General features: G+C 33.6%; 2 protein-coding genes across 5 annotated transcripts; one reads left to right on the top strand and one right to left on the bottom strand.

Annotated features, from left to right (window-relative positions):
- The first annotated feature begins 6,361 nt into the window (after nucleotides 1–6,361).
- Nucleotides 6,362–8,060, top strand: LOC127076292 (protein ELF4-LIKE 4). 4 transcript variants are annotated; one of them, XM_051017901.1, is made up of 2 exons: nucleotides 6,362–6,744; nucleotides 7,406–8,060. In XM_051017901.1, exon 2 carries the CDS (start codon nucleotides 7,444–7,446, stop codon nucleotides 7,786–7,788), a length of 345 nt encoding a protein of 114 aa, XP_050873858.1. In that variant the 5' UTR covers nucleotides 6,362–6,744; nucleotides 7,406–7,443; the 3' UTR covers nucleotides 7,789–8,060. The 4 variants fall into 4 exon arrangements, with proteins under 4 accessions (XP_050873858.1, XP_050873861.1, XP_050873860.1 ...); XM_051017904.1 differs by having other exon boundaries at nucleotides 6,364–6,519; XM_051017903.1 differs by lacking the exon at nucleotides 6,362–6,744 and adding an exon at nucleotides 6,787–7,097.
- Nucleotides 8,061–9,545: 1,485 nt separating this feature from the next.
- LOC127076291 (developmentally-regulated G-protein 2) lies at nucleotides 9,546–16,522 on the bottom strand. Its single transcript, XM_051017900.1, has 12 exons — nucleotides 16,362–16,522; nucleotides 16,200–16,276; nucleotides 15,903–15,970; nucleotides 14,407–14,483; nucleotides 14,020–14,200; nucleotides 13,702–13,758; nucleotides 12,758–12,832; nucleotides 12,523–12,642; nucleotides 10,986–11,156; nucleotides 10,754–10,867; nucleotides 10,183–10,353; nucleotides 9,546–9,921 (listed from the first exon to the last, which is right to left on the bottom strand). Exons 1-12 carry the CDS (start codon nucleotides 16,454–16,456, stop codon nucleotides 9,826–9,828), a joined length of 1,302 nt encoding a protein of 433 aa, XP_050873857.1. The 5' UTR covers nucleotides 16,457–16,522; the 3' UTR covers nucleotides 9,546–9,825.
- Between the last annotated feature and the right edge of the window lie 3,819 nt (nucleotides 16,523–20,341).

The raw sequence follows: 20,341 nt of genomic DNA, 5'->3' as shown, positions 1-20,341 counted from the left end.
TCACATAAACTTCGCAACCCTAAATCTTCATGAAAGACATATTTGGTTTCTTACCGCTCTATATCTCATATGGTGTCTTCTCAACATTTTTGAATGGAACACGATTAAATGTGTAAGTTGCTGTCAATAGTGCATGTCCCCAAAAGGAGTTTGGAAGATCGACATGACTCATCATGGATCAGACCATGTCTAACAAGGTTCAATTTCTTCTCTCAGATACACTGTTCCATTGAGGTGTTCCAGGAGGAGTAAGTTAGGATAGAATTTCACACTCTTTCAAATAGTCATCAAACTCTAGGCTTAAATACTCACCACCTCGATCTGATCGAAGAGTTTTAATATTCTTACCTATTTGGTTTTGTAATTCATTATTGAATTCCTTGAACTTTTCAAAGGACTCTGATTTGTATTTCATTAAATACACATAACCATATCTACTGAAATCATCAGTAAATGTGATGAAGTACTGAAAACCTCCTCTAGCTGGTATGTTCAATGGTCCACATACATCAATATGTATGAGGGCCAAAAGATCATTAGCTCTTTCACCTTTTTCCTGTGAATGAAGACTTTGTCATCTTTCTAATTAAACAAGATCTGCATGTCTCATATGATTCATAATCAAAAGAGTCCAAGAGTTCATCTTTATGGAGTTCGGAGATGCGTTTCTCATTTATGTGGCCTAATCGACAATGCCAAAGGTAAGTTGGATTTAACTCATTAGGTTTCATCCTTTTAGTATTAATGTTATAAATAGGCATTTCAAGATCAAGGACATATAGTCCATTGTTCATTTGTGCAGTAGCATAGAATATATCATTCAAATCAATGGAGCAACAATTGTTCTTTATAATAAATGAAAAACCAAACTTATCCAAATAAGAAACATAAATAATATTCCTGCTAATTGCAGGTACATTATAACCGTTCTCTAACTGAATTATTAAATCACTATGTAAAGTCAATACATAAGTTCCTACGGCTAAAGCAGCAACCTTTGTTCCATTGCCAACTTGTAGGTCAACTTCACCTTTTGCCAAATCCCTACTCCTTTTTAACCCCTGCACATTGGTACAAATGTGAGAACTGCATCCGGTATCTAATACTCGTGATGCATAAGTAGATAAATTGATTTCAATAACAAAAATACTTGAAGTTGAAGTCTCTACTCCATTATTCTTATCTTCCAGGTACTTTGGGCAATTTCTCTTCTAGTGTCTGGTCTTACCGCAATGTAGGCAGGTGCCTTCCTTTGTTATGCCTCCACTAGGCTTCAAAGCAGAAGCAGTGGGTTTGGGTTTGGAAACTTCCTCGCCTTTCCCTTTATCACCCTGCTTGGTAGGTCTTTTGTTCTATCTCTTTCCATATCCGATCATCAGAATGAACTTCCCTTTTGACTTCAGATTCTGCTCAGCAGTTCTTAACATGGCTAGCAGATCAGGAAGAGATTTGCCCATATCATTCATATTAAAATTAAGGATAAATTGACTGAATCTATCTGACAACGATTTCAAGATCAAATCAGTCGCAAGTTCCTTTATGAGGGGAAAACCCAACCTCTCAAGGTTCTCCACATACCAAATCATCTTGAGCACATGGGGACCTACAAGGGCTCCCTCAGCTAATTTTCCTTGAAAAAAGTCTTTTGAAACTTCAAACCTTTCATGTCTTGCCTGCTCTTGATAGAGCATCTTCAGGTGTTTGATCATATTGAACGCTGCCATGTTCTCATGTTGCTTTTGCAACTTTGAGTTCATGGTAGCTAGCATGAGGCAAGCAGTTTCATTGACATCATCGACATGCTTCTTATAAGCATCTCTTTCTGCCTTTGGTGCAGAACTAGGAGGTTCCTCTTCAAGAACAAGTTTCTCCAAGACATATAGCTTTCTATTATGTTTGAGGACAATCCTCAGATTTCGGTGTCAATCCAGAAAATTTATCCCAGGCAATTTTTCCTTATCAAGGATTGATCGCAAAATGTTGTTAGAGGTATTTATTGTCATGGTAATCTACATGAAAATAATGAAAATATAAGCATCAATAACATATTTAATTAGGCCTTTAATTAAATATGCTCCCACTATTTTACTCAAAACAAATGACCCTCACCATTTGATTCTGAAAATCCCGTTGAAAGATTTTCTAGTGGGTCGAGATCCACATTTCACTTTGTTTTAAGTCCGCGTAGGCAGATTACACAAAACTAGGTTATTTAGGTAGGAACTCCTTCCAATTGTATCTAATACAACTCTCGAATATTTTAGTTGGGTGAATAATTCCTTATTCCAATCCATCACATGGATCATTTCCAACTCTTGCTTCTAAACGTATATAATCTTATTATATTTTTTTAGTTAATGACCCATTGTTTTAGCAATTGGATATTACAATTATCCCGTCGCACCTTACTAATATAGAATATGCACCTCGCATAGGCGAAACTTACATTATTCGATACTAGTCTTGATGAGTGCTAAAACTTGGAAAGCATAAACTTAATATTTAATTTAAGGGAATTTGCAATTATTATGATCTCACTGGCTTATTTATCATATAAATTGTCTCTCACATGCATCAACATACATTCACATACATCAACATACATACAAAATGAACCAGTTATGGCCCCTAGTGCAATTGTTCTCCCAAGCCAATGAGAGAACCTAAGTTAACCTAATAACGGTCTAAGTTTCTCCAAGCAAGATCTTCAAGGTTGTCCTCCTTTGATATTGTATTCTTCTCTTTCTTCAGAACATTACATTACATAAAAGAAACTCGTTTTACATACGAGGGAGTGAGATAAGAAAAGAAGTTACATTAAGAGATTAAAAGAGAGGCACGACACGCAGGTCGGATTTTAAAATTCCAAAACAAAATAAAGGAAAACTAAGGTCATAACCGATCACCACAAAACAATAATAATAAACACATTATTATTATTAATTTAAATTCTGTTAATTAAATAAACCAAATCAAATTTCGACGACCGATCACACTACACAAAGTTAGTCAGGGGTTCCGTTGCTCGGTCAGCGGATGGTGGTTCCGTTGACCGTTATGAACCCTAATGCAGCAATTTCATACCGTCAAACACACCTTGATTGTTAATTCAGTATGATTGATCAACATGTCATTGCTTCACCATACTAATGTCGGATCAAGAAGCAAATGACCATTGATCGCTCAAAGGAAAACAATCATTAAGTGTTTGAATAAATGAAACAGAAACAGTATATCATATATACCGTATTTTGCACCAGAATTACTTATATCATATATATAACTTGATCGATCTTAATTTTGTAACCTATGGACGATCGATGTATCGCTGCTTCACCATACTAACGTCGGATTCCGAAGCATAGTCAACATCAATCATCCAAATCGTACACACATGATGCCAAATTTAATTACTCGTTTATTCTTTGATTCATTCTGTCTTTTAATCGTATTAATACAGAAAATACAGAAAATAAACAGCTATCAGATGCATGGTTTCGTAAGTGGCTCTGATACCAGTGAAGGAGAATAGTGATCCAAAACGCAGCGGAATTTAAAACTTCTCCTTTAGTGATCCTTACGAATGGGTATGGTCAGTGATAGAATCGTTACCTCTTGTGGCGATTAAAACCTTTGATGGAGTCTAAGGAGAGGTCATGAACATTGAATGGTGACAGCGCCTCTACTCAGTTCACACGAACGGATTCCTTCAATCTCAGTGTTAGCTGCTATGAATGAAGGCTTTGAGTGAGTGAGTGAGTGAGAGAGAGAGAGAGAGAGAGAGAGAGAGAGAGAAATGAAATTTCATATGAACAAATGCTTCCGCACAAGGGTTCTATTTATAGAACCACTTGTGTGGGCTGTAAGCTAAAAAGCCCACTTAAGTGTATGTGGTCCATATCTTATGATATACCAAAATCACTTAAGCACGTGATACCTTACCATATTTCATATTCTACTTAATTGAACCGTACCTTATGATGTTCTACATTTCACTTAAGTGCACCGTACATTACGGTGTTCCTTATTTACTTTATCTCTCCTCAATCCGTCCTTCTGTGTGTGAACCTGTAGGTTCTCGCGACATTGATAATTATATTAAATCATGTATTTAACATAATAAATAGTGAGCGGTAGCTAGCAACACATCACTGCTACCCAAGACACGAAAATGTCATGTGATATGATCCTTTTGTGATAATACTTATGTGTATAATTACCCTTTTTCCCTTATGTCTATATTGAACACAAGGCATAGACCGTGTCATCCTTGTCCAGTTCAATATTGGACCCTTAGACATTTATCATGTTACGTAGGATGGGAAAATTCCATCTAGGTCACTCATGTCCCTCAACATGCTTCGTGAAGTACCCATCAACTGTTTTTATGGTCATCCAGTTACGGACAATGTTTGATCAGCAATAAGACACTCGACTCTATATTTTGGGTCCATAGTGGTTTCGGATCGAAGGATGGTATACACCAATATCACCATGAGAATAACTTATGACATTTTGCATAACATTTTATATAGTATTCTCATAGCGGGTCAATCCAGTATAAATATTACTCTTAATATTCATACCTATATTTAAGACTAGATAACTCCTTATCCATGATCCCTGAGATGTGATCATCAGTCTATATACATAATAGTCTTAATGCTTTAATATTATCCCACTTTACAACAAAGCTCAACTACGGATACTTTAAGAATAATGTCCTTATGTTTAATGGGATCTCATGATTAAGTCACACTTGATACATTAAACGGACTAGCTATTCTAGGGACTTTATTAAACAAATATAATAAAGAAAAAGCTTTTTATTATTAATAAATAATTCGATACAAGTACCAAAAGTATTGACCTCTAGGGCTTACACCAACAATGACCTCAAAATATTTGACACTATAAATTTTGATGTCAACATTTTTCCACACGCTTTGATTTGATTTGATTTATCACTCTTGTTACTCTGGTGAAGAAACCAGACACATTTTCATTGTCTTCCATCTGAAGCAATTCATACATTCTTTTGTGAGTTTGTAACCTCATATCCTTCGCTTTCTCGGCACCTCTAAATGATTTTTCCAGGATGTCACGTGCTTCCTTTGATGAATCTACATCATCAATTTTCTCAAAGTTGTTTGGATCAACACATTGATGGATTAAAAAGAGGACCTTATAATTCTTTTTCTTCAAATCTTTATGGGCAGACTTTTGTTCATCTGTAGCATTCTCTCCAATTGGTGTTACTTCATTCTTCATAGATCTCAACATCTTGATAACAGAAAATAACTTTCATCTGCTTACACCAATTTTCATAATTCTTACCATTCAAGATTGGAAGATTTGCTGAAAAATATTCGTTCAGATGATTCATCGTAATTCAATGTGTCCTAAAGATCACACAGACAGTGCTCTAGATACCATATATTGAGAAAACTCCAATTTTGAAGTTAAGTGAATCAATCTTGATTAACAAGAATCAATCCTTTTTATTGATCGTCTCTTGTTCTTCACCATTTACTCAGGTGAAACAATCACTCCTTAGTTGCAAGATGATTCTACACCATACAGAGAATTGAAAGAAGAAAACAAGACAATTGAAAGTAAGAGAAAAAAGACATTTTGGAGGAGAAAAAAGAAGATTGTATTATTGTGCAAACTGCATTCTAAGTGTTTGTTGCAATGTGTGTTAATCACAACTGTGATTTCTGAAACTACACAATGCTACTACAAAATTTTATTATTCTCACTTACAAATGAAATAGAGCTCATCTCTACTTATAGATGAGATTACTTGCACTCTAAGTAATCACAAAATAACTAACTCAACTAAAACTAAATTAAGTCAGTCTATTTCGACTTTGTCGACTCCTTCGACAGACTATATTTGACTTTATATCAAATACAACAAACACAAACTCTGTTCGACACAAACTACAACACGCTATTTCGACTTCAATACAAAGAATTACATATTTAACATCAATGACTTGTTTTGTCCAAGAACTACTTATCGTATTTAACGTTCTTTTCTCCGAGATACTTTCTTCACCCTTTTATATAACATTATGTCGATTAAAAAACTTCTTCTATAATAACGGATAGTTTATGCATCAGAGACTCGTTAAAATATTCGATCTTAAAATGCACCCACCAGAATTTTCTAGTTTGCACTAGAAACCCTTATAATAGCTTCACATAATCAAATAAGATAACTTTTCATGACTTAATTGAACAAGCATTGTCATCACTTTTTGATGATTAATCACAAAAATTAATGTAATCACAAAATAAATCAATTAATAAATGTATTAGCAAGCATATTTAATTCGAGGAATCCAAATCCCAACAATAACAACAACAACAAATGTAAAATGACATAAATGGTGTTGGTCTTGAAATTGAATGTGGGCAACTTGCATTATAGAATGAATCTGTCTGTCATGTATTCTGTCTGTGCTGTGACCACAACACAACTGCATATAACCTGCGTCTGATATAAACGAGGTTTTAACACACTTTATCACATATATCATATCATGTACTATCATCATCATCATCTCTTCCTCTTGTTTTTTTCACCATGATTTCAGGGTCTTCTTCCATATTCCATTCTCTCTTTTTCCCCTAGTTTTTTCTCCATAAAAATCTCTTTTTTACCTCCTCAAATAGAATAAAATTATCATTTTTTTCAACATCAGATACCCCATTTGGATACTTCACTCTGTCAAGGTAAGATAACATAACAATCATTGAATAATGTCTTCTGGGTTTGATGGGTTTGATGGATTTGTTTGTCTATTGCAAAATTGAACCCATGTTTTATTTTATTTTTTGGGCAATGAAAAGGTATAATTTTTATTTATGGGTTTGTCTTATTTTTATTGGAAGTTAAGATTTTTTTATGGTATTGATTGACTTGGCTTTTGGGATTCTCACTATTGTTGTTTTGTGCTTTTTGTGTGTCACTGTTTTCTGCTCCATTCCATCTTGATTTCATTGGTAACAGTAAAAGGAAAAAAAGGTTCTTTCTTGTTGAAAAGGGTTTTACTTTAAGTCAGTGAAAGAAAAATCATTTCTAGCTGGTGATTTCTTTTTCCTTGGTCTTTCAGAATCTTATGCAAATCAAACCCTTAGTACCCTTTTGTTTGGTTGCTTGGTAGATAGAGGAAAGAATATGGTAAAAGCATGTGTGTTGATTTTGCTTCCTAAAAAACATGTTTCAACTTTTGATTTTTGCTTTTCATATCTGCTCTAATCTGATAGATCAAGCATCTTATTTAGTTGGTTTTTTCTGCTTTATATTTTTGTATAGAATTGTCATCACTTTTGTCTTGTTTTCTTTTTCTTATTGATCATGATTTATTGTTTTGTTGATATTACTTTTTTGCAGGATTATTTGTTGATTGAATTCTAAAGTGTAATTGAAAAATGGAAGGTGATATATTCGGAGAACTAGGCGAAACGAGTCAAGTAGATAGTAGGCTTTTACAGGTATTTCAGAAGAGTTTACTGCAAGCGCAAGATATTTTGAATCAGAACCGGCTTTTAATCAATGAGATAAACCAGAATCATGAGTCTAGGATGCCTGATAATCTGAGCAGAAATGTCGGTTTGATTAGAGAGCTCAATAGCAATATCAGAAGAGTGGTTGATCTTTATGCTGATCTTTCGAGTTCTTTTAACAAGTCGCAAGAAGCTTCGTCTGAAGGGGACTCGAGTGGAACTCTAAAATCTGATGGAAAAGTCAACCAGAAGAGAATTAGATCAAGTTAACAGGTTGAAATTCGAGGTTTCGTGAGGCTGTGAAGTGAAGAAGTTTATTCTGATGCTGAATGAATGAATTTTTCTGGTGAGACTATGTGTAACTCGTCCAAGGTTTCTTCTGCGCGATTTCTTCCGTATTGGTTTTATGTTTAAAAAGGCTCATAGCTTTAGTTGATAATCTAATTAATGTAGCATCAATTTGAGGACTTCACAGTTGTGATTTTCTGTAACACTGTTAGCTTCATGAAATGAAACATGTTCTTGTGGACAAGTTAATCAAATTTTTGTGATTGAACTTCTTAGATCTTGCTGATATTTTGAGGGAACTTCTCAATTGTTTAGTTTCTCCGCCTATTTAATTTTGGTCGGGAAATAAGTAAAGTCTGGTCAATGATTGTTTCAACCCGGATTCGAATTCGAATTCGGGTTCTCTCGAATTCTTTACTGAAGTTCATTAAACAATTAAGTCAAATCACTTAGTTTTTCTTACCTTTTGGTTTTGTTATTTTGTGTTAGATTGAGATGCAAGAACTACCATTTGCTTTTTTAATAAATGTTATCATTTATTGATGATTGTGGTCTTTAACCAACATTTACTGCTAGGATAAAAATCCAGGGAGGCTATATATATGTTGGTCTTTTATCATTCTGACATGTTCAATAATATCATAATGACTTTTTGTGATGTTTTTCTTCATTATAGTATAACTTCTTGGGACAAGGTTTGGCTAAAGATTCTACAAAGTTTTACATTAGTTTGATAGAATCCCATCTTGTGATATAATCCATAGAGGCAAGTAGACGGGATGAAAAAGAGTTTGATTGTATTTGAGTTTATCTGATATGTATTTGTGAAATTGTTTTGTGAAATTGTTTCTCAAGAGTTTATGAAAACAAATTATGACATATTTGTAAAATAGATATCTTCGGCTTATTTTCACAAGCTTTAGAAAAACAACTTATAACTTATATGAAAGTAATTCAACTTATTCCATCTTTAGTTATTTATACATAAGCTCTTCATTCAATTATACATCCAAACCAAACTTTGTGATTCTTGTGTGCTAAGAAAGAAATTGACCATAGTTTTAGGACCAACATTTGTTACTAGTTTATTTGGTTACAAAGTTAGACATAAACCTAACATGAACAATAATTGGTTTTAGTGTGTTATACAACTTATTTGACATGACAAGGACTGAGAGAATAAAACAATGGAAGGTGACATTTTGCCTAACCATGAAAAGTTGCAATAATTGACTTTGTAGGATGAGGATATGATATTCTTAGTCAAGTCTTTATTATTGCTTGAGCCTAGGATCCATCCACTCACACATTTTGTAGGACAAAGAGCTTTACATGGAGTTAAAGAAAGAAAAAGAAAGTGAGCTTCATAGGGAAAAGGACGTTTAGTTTAAATAAGATTTTGATTCAATCTAAAGTGAGCTTCTTATATAAACCAAAACTTATTTAATGAGTTTAGTTTATGTTTATATTGTGTACTCTTTATATGCATCACTTCCAAATTATTGTTTTTTTTCACTTTGTATCTCATAGAAATGCATCAATAATCTTACAATAAGTTTCATTTCTGTAAAATACAAAAGTTTCTTCATTTTTATCTCACTCATTTGCTCAAACCGAAACACTTCATTGGCTCATTCAAGTTTCAACTCTAGTAGTATGATGATTTACCCTCAAAGGCACACTATCAGCACATATAGGTATTATATGCAATCACAAATAATGACTGAAAATTTTCAAGATGCAGTTCATGTTTCCCTTGCTTTCTATTTCTCAACTCATTGTGCAGACTCCATAGATTCATAAATAGCTATTGTTGAAAGGACAAAAAAATACAACATATGGGTGATGAAAACATTGGTGCTCCACTTTGTAAAGTGCTAAAAGAGGAGGAACATTCAATCCTATTTGGGAAGAAGAACCAAAAAAAGTACTACTTTTGCTTCTGGATGTATCACCAACATCCACTCTTTCTTTCCATCCACATACCAATTCATTGAAATCATAGGTGGTGTCATATAATTACTGTTTAAGTGGAGCCTTCTTTTGTCTGTCTGATATCCGAGCAGGGGCATCGGAATGTGACTTGAAACGACCCCTTCCTCCCTCATCTGTCTCCTGTATATTCATATTCAATCTCTCATCATTGCAAATATACATGTGTTCAGCAAGTAACAAGTCAAGAACATAGAATTTGAACAATGATACACAACCAATGTTGTTGTCAATAGTGTTATAGTGCCACTATAGCCACTATTTGACAATATAGTGGAACAATGGTGATTTGTTCAAACTACGCAATGCTATAGCTGCTATTTCACAACACTGTGCACCGATAAGTTAGACAGCATAAAACAAGGTGAAGGGTAGATTTCTAACCTTTTTCTTAACAATCTGAACAACATCTTCATCTCGAAGAACGTGACTAAGGCCACAATGTTGTGGATAGTGCCTAGCACTTATACCCCACACCAGAACATACTTCACATCCTTCACCAAACTTCTATGTATGTGGTTGCAGAAGTCTTCTACACTGCAGCCACCTCTATCCTAAAACAATATGCGAGAGAAAATGATGGATTAGAAGATTAAAGTTCTGTGTTAGATATACAACTTAATTAAAAACGCTTATATCATAAGGACTTATCATATTAGTCCGTGCTTATGTGTAAGTTATTTATAGAACAAAAGATAAAATAAAGTATATAACTACTTTCATATAAGCTATTGTGGAGAGCTTATGGATAAACTGAAAAACAGCTTATGGACATGTAAAATGTTGTTTTCATAAACTCTGAAACAGTCTCACGAGTGCTTATACCAGTAAATAAGCTCAAATAAGTCACAATCCAAACAATCCCTAAAACATAAAGTAACCAAAGGTTTTTCAGGTAAATAGAATAAGGAGCACGTGTGTGTTCATAATAACAATAATCATAATGCAACATACAGCTGAAAGAACCACTGGATCACTGAAATCTGGCTGCTGGCCTTGCGGTTTTGTATAAACTCTAACCAAACCCATTTCATCCCACATCCTTGAAAGTAGTCTGTCTAAATTCAGCTGTTTACAAAAAAACAGAAAACGTGTGTTACCGACATAAAAAAAGTTGAAAAGAATTAATCGGTAAAACTTTACTTTATCTCGTATTCTTTTGTTGACACTGAAAACATGCAGCTACCTTCAAGTTACAGCTAATGACAACAGAATTTGGTTGCCGGGATAATCTGTCCACATCATCAATACCAACAACATCTATCTTGTTGTAGACATATACACACTTCATGTATTTACGGTTTCCTTCAATGACATCTATGAAATCATCCACTGTCGCATCCTCACGGAAAAGGATCTGAAAATTGAAGTTGTAAGCTGTCTCCTTCATATAGGAATATTACAGAAGGGGGGAAAATAAAACAACTATAGTATGATAAATATAGTAAGGAAAATTACATAGTTCATCAAGATGGCATGATTCTATCACTGGCAAAAAAGCCAATTACAGGTTAAACTCAACACTTCTACATTATACAAAGAAGAGTCAGTCTGCTCTTCGTAATCACAGTTTTCATTAATTTAAAAATTTGCATCTACTTGGAAAGAGAGAAAACTGAAAAGGAAGAAGTGATATCAAGTACTCTCTGGAATAAATTTTAAGCAAATTTTATCTCGTGCTTTATGGAATGAAATATAAGCAAATCGTAACTACTTCTCTCTATTTAATGATAGTATTTCTAAGCTGTAAAAAAAATCTCTAAAATATCTCTCCTTTAGTTCAACATTTTGTATTTCCAATGGACCAATTTACTAGTCATGAAGGGTAACTTAGGCAATAGACTAAATTTTTATTGAAATTGAATATATTAAACATAATCAACTCTCTTTCTTAATATGCATAATTTGATCAAATTTTCCTTATATTTCATTCTAGAGAGAGAATGTTAAACTCAATATATATTGACTAAGTTAAATAGCTACACACAAAAAAAGAGAGACTTGCTGTGGGTTAGCAACGAAACCTCAGATACGGCAAGACGTGATAGAGCATGCATATAAAATGAAGAACAATTTATAGAACAAATGAAATCCCAATTAAGGAGTTCATTAATTATTTTCAGGTAGCAAAGCAACTTAAGTTTGCTTTCCCTAACAGAAAAATATTATTCTACTAATTTCAGAAAGAAAGCAATGACTGAGCAAATGATCACTTGCCATATGAAAAACATTAATGGATATAAAATCATTCTTCAGTCTCCACCAAAGAGTTACAGCATTTAGGGGTCTAGTCAGAGACTTTAAATTCGGGATACCCGCCATATTATCAACACACCAAACCAAATACTGTTGAGCATGAGGGAGAGTAATGGGAAAAACCTAAATCTTATGAAGTCTGAAAATAGCTTATAAAGAGTGAATGACACTCTCACCTTACAAGTCTGTTTCTGTACGGATAAAACAGGGTCATTGTGCGAAAGGTGTGCTATAGAAATTATATTATAGATTTAAATATTTCCTGGGCTTCTACTTAATGGCTCAAGGTTTTAACAGAGGAGGCCCAAAGGAAACATCACCAACTAGCCATGCTTAAACTTACTGCACAATAGTAAAAAGCAATTTAACATTTGTGATGGCGACTACAGCTGCACAATTATAATCTCATAACGACAGGTTCATATAACTGAATAACAACTGACATCACTTTAAAGCTTGCTAGATACCTCTGCATTGTGAATTTTGTACTCGTGTAGAATCTGATAACAAAGCTTTTCATCCACATGAGTTAAGGGCATTGTGCTGTTGAATGAAATGCCACCCGTCTTTTTCTTCTTAAAATATATCTGCAAAGAAATATAAAGTTCCAAATTATTAATGAGAAACAATATATAAACGCAAATAAGAAAAATATAGGTTGCATGTCATGTATGCAAAATATCCATTCAGGCACAAAATTACCTGAGGTGGTCTCTTGTTTAGCCGCAAACCGACAGCTTCCAGCTCCTTAGTCAATATCTGCCTATGACCCTCACTCTGACACATTAAAAAGGTCATGGCAAGAAAATTGAAAGTTTAGATATTTAAAAATATATAAAAAAAAAACGCAAATAATCTATCCAATTCCAAACAGTGTGAAGCATTTCCACAAGTAACATTGATTTTTGAATAAGATAAAGAAAAGAAAGAGCAGATGCACAGGCATTGTGGTATAGTAACAGTGTATTCTTTGGATGGTGGGAGGCCTAAAACAGTACAAGTAATTAAAGGACTGAAATGAAAGGGAGAAAAACAAAATATGTTGAAGTCAAATTCATTGTTTACCAAGTGAGGGAAGAAGTTAGAATCGTTATCCAACAATAAGACGATCTTATATAATCAGATAAAAGAGTTATGAAAGTGACTTATATTAACAGTTTGTCAATCTCACATCCGATAGTGGTTTGCTCAAATTCTACTATGCTATAGTATTGTGTTATAGTGCTGTTATTGCCACTATCTGACAACACGTAGTTTGTACTAAATAGTGTATTACAGAACAATAACAATTTGTTCAAATTCTGTTGCGCTACACTATAGTGTTATAGTGCCGCTATAGCCATTATTTTACAACACTGATTTACAAAGAAAAACTAAAGTGATAGAACAATTATTACAATGAAAAAGCAACCAGTTTTTTTCCAAAGCAAACAGTTTTTTTTTCCAAAGTCAGTTTGATGTGCGACTTTAATGATAATGTTTAATGAGTCAGCACTATCCAAGAATGTATTAAATTAACAATTGTCAGAACTCAAAAGAGTAATTTACCACAACAGCCAAAATACCATTTTATCATCTAGCAATACTAAGTTACTAACAACATAAAGAGTGAAAAGAATACTTAAGAAATGCCAAATTGCACTTACTTTGGAGGCATCGAGAACCATCAATACTATGTCTGAGGATTTAGCAACAGCAATAACCTGAGAAAACATTCACAAAACAAAAATCATTTCACTGTTATTGTAACAAAGTCATGTTTCCCAAAGCAATAAGTTAAAAGAACCAAGCATAATATTCTAGTCAATACTCACGCATAATATTCTAGTCAATACTCATTCCTGATATATTAAGATATGTAACAACAGCATTGTTTGCAAGCTGAATATCAATACGTAGATGCGAAAAATACACTACAGGCTGGCTATTACTGGAATGATAGAAACAAGGAATTTTAGTTTTACCTGTCTCCCACGCCCCTTTCCTTCAGAAGCACCCTCAATAATTCCAGGAAGATCAAGCAACTGAATCTTAGTATCATTGTAGTGTATAATCCCAGGAATGCAGGTCAAAGTTGTGAACTCATAAGATGCAGCTTCAGAATGAGTGCCCGTTAATAGTGTCAAAAGAGTTGACTTACCCACACTGGCAAATGAAAAGGCTAAACATGATAAGCTCTACATTTCCAATAAAAAAAACTAGGCATGAGTATACCACATAGAAGAAATAGAGCTGTGTGTACACATTACACAAACATGTGAAGAAATGAAGCCCAATACAAATTTAATTAATCTAGATATTAATAGTGATAGTAAATAAAACACATAAAAATAATTATTTTGAAGGCAAACCTTGGAAACCCAATCAGTGCAACACGTCCATGGCCAAACTTCGTAACTTCAAATCCGTCTCCACCGCCACTAGAACCCTATTACATAAATTAATGACAAGATACCACGTCTTATAAAAATATGTAGAGAAGGATAGCATGATGTGCTGACATCTAATATAGAAACCTAGGCCTTTTAAACCAAGAAAAAGAGACGTGAAATATTTATGAACCGAATTCATGAACATAAGAAAATAGATTGTAGTAGGGTGATACTTTATTTGGAAAAATACAAGGATTACAAACACAGGAAAAAGAAATCCTACAAAATAAAATAAAAACCAAAGTGAACAAAAAGAAAGAGCATTTCAGCTCGCTGATGTGCTATTCACAAAGATGGAAGCCAAGACGACCGTTGAATCACCCCCAAAAAATAAGTGGAAGAGGTTTTTCATCAAAGAATAAGGCATCATAATCCATTCATAAACACTATGATCACACATAAAACAGAGCATTAATGTGATGCCTTCAATTCAAACGGGTAGACAAAAACTGACACAAGAATTGCAAACAAATCCTTTACTAAAAACAATTATGGCTGAGTTAACCAAGACCATTAACAGAGGAAATCTAGCAATGGTCCCTCCATAGGCATTTGTTTTTCTCTCATGTGAATATGAATGGTAATGATAATGACGCACAATAAGAGGAGATATATTGTTCAGTAGCTCAAACAACAATTAAGTAGAGCAATAAAAGCTAAGATTCTGAGCAAATATTGTTCTACCAAAGCAAAAAGTAGGAAAAAGAAAATTACCTCCTTTCTAAATCTACAAATATTAAAACAGACACCATACTCGGAGGAAATGTCAAACACCTAATACTAAAACCATAAAACCATTCTAGCTCATGTGATTTTGCATTTCCTTGAAAAACACATAATAATCAGTTAAGAAATTTAGCCTATTCGATTAGACAGTCATATATAACCAATTACCTTAGGCAGAAAAGGATGGAATTAAAATCCTAAAGTCACGTTGGGTTCGAAGGTTTTGGAGAGCTAAGTCTATATTTTGGTAATACATTTGTGATTTTAAAAAGAATCGATGGAATAACAAGATAGACGCTCATATAACATTTCAATTGCGCTAAATTTTTTTTTAGAAACATTTATATCTTCCTTAATTTAAAAAATAAAAACAAGTCCTCCCCTCCAAAATCCAAAATCCAAACATACCCTAAGTGACAAGACTACCCAAATGCATTTTTTTTGTCCAATCGTCTAGTGGCTGGAATAAGTGGGATGTCGCGGGTTCGATCCCACCCGCACCCCTGCCGGATGTCTCTGCACAGCTACTAACTAGGTTGGCTTAACGGGACATCCCAAATGCAATTCTAATCACCCTTAAGTGTGTGATCACATAGAAATGCAGAAAACAAGTGTTACAATCATGGCATCATACATATTGATATTACCAAAACATTGAACTTAAAAGTCTCTTTATATAGTTGTCATACCTTTGGAGGTTCCAACAATTGTGTCCTTAGTTTCGCTATCTTAGCCTTGAGCTGCCCAAGATGATACTCTATTGTAGACAGTACAAAATTCAAATTAAATCTATGATAATGAAAAATCAAGCACACTGAGCCAAAAATTAATCCATACTCAATCAACTAAACTTATAAGATAAAGTGATTTCAAAAATATATAAAATAAAAGGATAATTAAAGGAACGCCGAACTAAAAAAATAACATTTTTTGGAGTTGTGAGGAAATTAAAATTGAATAAAGTGAAAAGGGGAAAGAGTAAGAACCGGTGGCTTTGTTTTTCTGAGTCCGAGCCATCTCGAACTCAATTTCTTTGATCTTCTCAATGATACCCATTTTGCCTCTGTAATCAACAACAAGATGAAAATTGTGAATCAACTAAGATGAACTCACCGGTGGGTGTTTTCCCCAAAGAGAAGCTAACTCACCGGAAAATACAGTCACGACACGATGGAGAGAGAGAGAGAGAGAGTAGGTCTGTGAGGAGATTGAAATTGAAGTGAGTTTCAGGCCCAGCTTTCATATTCCTTTTTAAATTGGGCTTTTTATTCTCTCACGCGTGTGCATAAGATTTCTATTTGCATCCTCAAATTTTAGAATTGTTAAAAAATATGGTTAGAATCCAATCAAATCGAAGTTAAAATAACAAACGTTATATTTAATTAGATAATTGAATTATGTTGCATAATCAATCAAGTGAAATTAAAATCGAATCAAACTAAAATTAAAAATAAAAAATGTTTAAAAAAAATTGAAAAATTCAAATAAAAGTATATCAGTTAAGTTTGAACAAGATAATCTTCTTACGATTTGATACGGTTCAGAATTTCAAACCGATATATCAAATCAATAACTTTGATTTAATTTATTTTTGAATAAATTAAAACTGTTCAATTCAATTCAAATAACCTTTTTTTGCCCAGGGAAGGCCTAAGCCCGAAGAAAAATAAAACTACAACAAACAAGATAATTATAGGGAAAGCAACTCCTTTTACATAATTATCAAGCAAAATCTTGATAAAATCTGGTGCATCGTCAAAAAAGACTTCTTCGATATCACTGATTACTTATGCATTAGGAGTGTGTTCGCATATTTATTGACTTCTCTAAACGAATGGACTACTTCACTTTATCATGCTTGTCAATTAGTAGTAGGATTTGTTTAACAACGACATACCATTTATACCAAGAGAATAACCATTTCTAGGATGTTAACAATAATACTAGAGTCCACATTTACTTCTATCCTTTTAAATTCTAGCTGAATTTTAAACCTTCATACACACCCCACAATTCTGCTTTAAGCGCATTGCACATTCCAAAATATTTGACGAAGTCCATTTGCATTTCCCTTGATGATCTCTGATTATTCCTCCACATCCCGCTAAGTTGTTACTCTTGCATGTTCCATCTTTATTTAATTTAAACCAACTCTCATTCAGGGGAATCCACATAATCATTTAGGTTGATGAAATCCCTCATACTGCCACTCTTTTGTTAGTTACTACATCATCACAATCTTTTACATTTTTCATCACATACACCTCTATATTAGGTGGTCTTTGGAAATTCTCCATATGAATCTATTTATTGCGCCACATCCACATACAATGGCACCCAACCGCCTACACATTACTCCACTCTCTTCTATCTCTATCATGCAATAACATATTCAACATGATATATTCATAATTATTCGTGTTAAAAAAATCACGATCAATGTTATTAGGAACCAAAGCCTTATACATTCGCATTACCGTAAGATAATCCCTCATGACATGCATGATATTTTCACAAACAAACACGCATAAGTTACAACTTGCACACCCTAATCCTTTAACACTTTTTAGAAAGTTAGTTATCAACCCATGCACTAACAACCACACCAAGTGTTTAACTATTTCTTGCACTCTAAGCTTTCAAACTCTCCTCCAAATAACCATTTTATCATTTTCTTCTTGCCTAATCAAGCTCGTGTACATTCCACTTACAAAAAATCCAGCATGCGTACTTCTTGCTATTATGAATTCATCATTCACATAATCTTCACTACGAGGTAAACATGTTTTGATTTTCTGAGTTACTATTTTCGGCATCTAGTACGTCATTTTCGACCAATTCCACTCTCCATTCTACTCATCTACCATATCGCAGAGTCGCGCTTCAGCAAACTCACTCAAAATCTAAATGTTAAGGTCTTTGATTTTTAATCCTTGTTCAATCCAACAGCCATTACAAGCCCCGGTCTTGGTTCCATCTCCAATGCTCAAACTTGCTGTCTGCAAAGCTTGAGGGTCTGCATTCACAATTATTTTCCATAAGCTTGAATTTGCATTCTTATAAGTGCTCATTAGTAAGTTCGAGCACTTATATTTATTTTGCAAAACTTCGTACCACAACTCTTTAGTAGCATTATGGAGCTTCCAAACAAGTTTCATGATATAAGCATTGTTCATTATATCTAGTCTTCTCAACCCTAAGCCTTTATCCTGCTTATGTTTAGTTATGGTGTCCCAGTTAATAGCATGATACTTACTCTTTTCTTGCATATCCCCCCATGTGAAATTTCTTTTCATTTTGTGAATCTCTTCGATCCAAGCTTTAAGCATCATATTCATCATTATCGAATATATCGGGACTGCTTCCATAACACTTTTCACCAACCTCACTCTATCTGCAAAAGAAAGGTGGTTAGCTTTGCAACTAGACAGCTTTGACGAATTTTTTTCCATCATATACTGATAATCATTTCTCCTTAGCCTTCATCCACTAATAGGGACTCCAAGATATTTTTCCAAACCGATTTGTCTCTCTAAAGTTGGAGATTTGACACAACTTCATCTTCATGCTTCTGGGAACATTGCTGGAAAACATAACACTTGTTTTGTTTGTGTTGACTTCTTGGCTTGACATTACACACAAATTTTGTATCACTTCCATAACACGTATCATTTTCTACTCCTTAGCTTCACCAATTAATAATAAATCAGCAGAAAACATTAGGTGAGAATATCCATGCCCCATGTTTCCCCATCCACATATTTATAGTTTTTATCATTAACTTCCTTCATGATTAAGTAGAAAGTTTTTTCATGCAAAGCACAAAGAGGTAAGGAGATATATGGTTTATTTTTCTGATGCCCCTCTGTGGTCTAAAAAACTCACTTCTTACTCCATTCCATTTCACATTCGTCTCACACTCGTAATCGAATGCATGACAATGTTGATGGTGTTATCTGGATTTTTAATTTCTCGAAGAACGTGCCAAATGAACTCCTAGTTAATCTTGTCATAAGCTTTTGACAAGTCTACTTTTATGACAAAGAAGTCTTTCTTGTCTTTCTTATTATGTATACCATGTAAAACTTCTTTCGCAATAATGATGTTTTCATGAATGTTTCTACCTGGAATAAAACATGTTTGGTAAGGGAACATTATTTTTGGAATGCGGGCTTTAATCTATTAACCATCACTTTACTCACCACTTTATTGATAACATTGCAAAGAAAATATGACAAAATTGGTTAACCATTTAAGGCTAAACCACTTACGGGATTAAGCAAATATCAGTCTGGTTTACTTTTGCAATCTCACTAGGGTTCATCCATATTTGTCTAAAAAAATCACATACTTTTTTTCCAACAATGTTCCACAACTGCTCATAAAACCCTGTAGGAAAACCTTTTGGGCCATGAGCTTTCCATGGATTAATGGAGAAAATCGCAATTTTTATCTCTTCATCACTCACTTGTGCATTAAGTCGTTGCATATCTTCATTTTGGATACAAGGATAGGTAATATTAGTTTGCTTCCACTCGTTCCAGTTAGGGGTGTTTGCGGTTCGGTTTGGATCAGTTTTAAGGTAAAAACTCATACGATGCAAATATGAATTTACTTGCGGTTCGGTTCGGTTTTAAATAATTGATTAGAAAAATCATATCTGATCTGATCAAACTTCATGCGGTTTAATTTAGATCGGTTTTTGGATATCCCAAATATAAATAATATTTATTTTGAATGATTCTAAAAATAATAATAAATAATAGATTTGATATAATATATAACATATATTATATTAAAAATTAATATTATAAAATAAGAATGATAGATTATGGTTGAAACAAATTAAATGATAAAAATAAATAAATAAAACTAAACTAAACTAACAAAAAGTATTAAAAGAATAAAAATATATACATGCGATTCGGTTCGGTTTAGATTGATTTTGAAAAGTCAATTTAAAATTTGATCCGGAACGAGCGGTTTTTACAAGATAACATCCAAACACATCTAATAATATTTGATTTTTTGCGATTTTCAATTTTTTTGAATCGATTTACGATTTTTATTTGGATCGATTTTGATTTCATCACTCTTAATTCCAATGGTTGTTTAATAGATTTTCTAA

Source organism: Lathyrus oleraceus, chromosome 4, assembly GCF_024323335.1.
Source record: "Lathyrus oleraceus cultivar Zhongwan6 chromosome 4, CAAS_Psat_ZW6_1.0, whole genome shotgun sequence".
Taxonomy (NCBI): Eukaryota; Viridiplantae; Streptophyta; class Magnoliopsida; order Fabales; family Fabaceae; genus Lathyrus; species Lathyrus oleraceus.
Note: the sequence above shows the minus strand (reverse complement) of the source record. Positions and strands in the feature narration are given on the sequence as shown.

Coding starts and splice junctions, on each gene's coding strand:
- LOC127076292 (XM_051017901.1), top strand. CDS start 7,444: ATGGAAGGTGATATATTCGGAGAACTAGGCGAAACGAGTCAAGTAGAT.
- LOC127076291 (XM_051017900.1), bottom strand. CDS start 16,456: ATGAAAGCTGGGCCTGAAACTCACTTCAATTTCAATCTCCTCACAGAC. Junction 16,277..16,361: donor TGTCGTGACTGTATTTTCCG/GTGAGTTAGCTT, acceptor TGTTGATTACAG/AGGCAAAATGGGTATCATTG. Junction 10,354..10,753: donor ATCCAGTGGTTCTTTCAGCT/GTATGTTGCATT, acceptor ATATTGTTTTAG/GATAGAGGTGGCTGCAGTGT.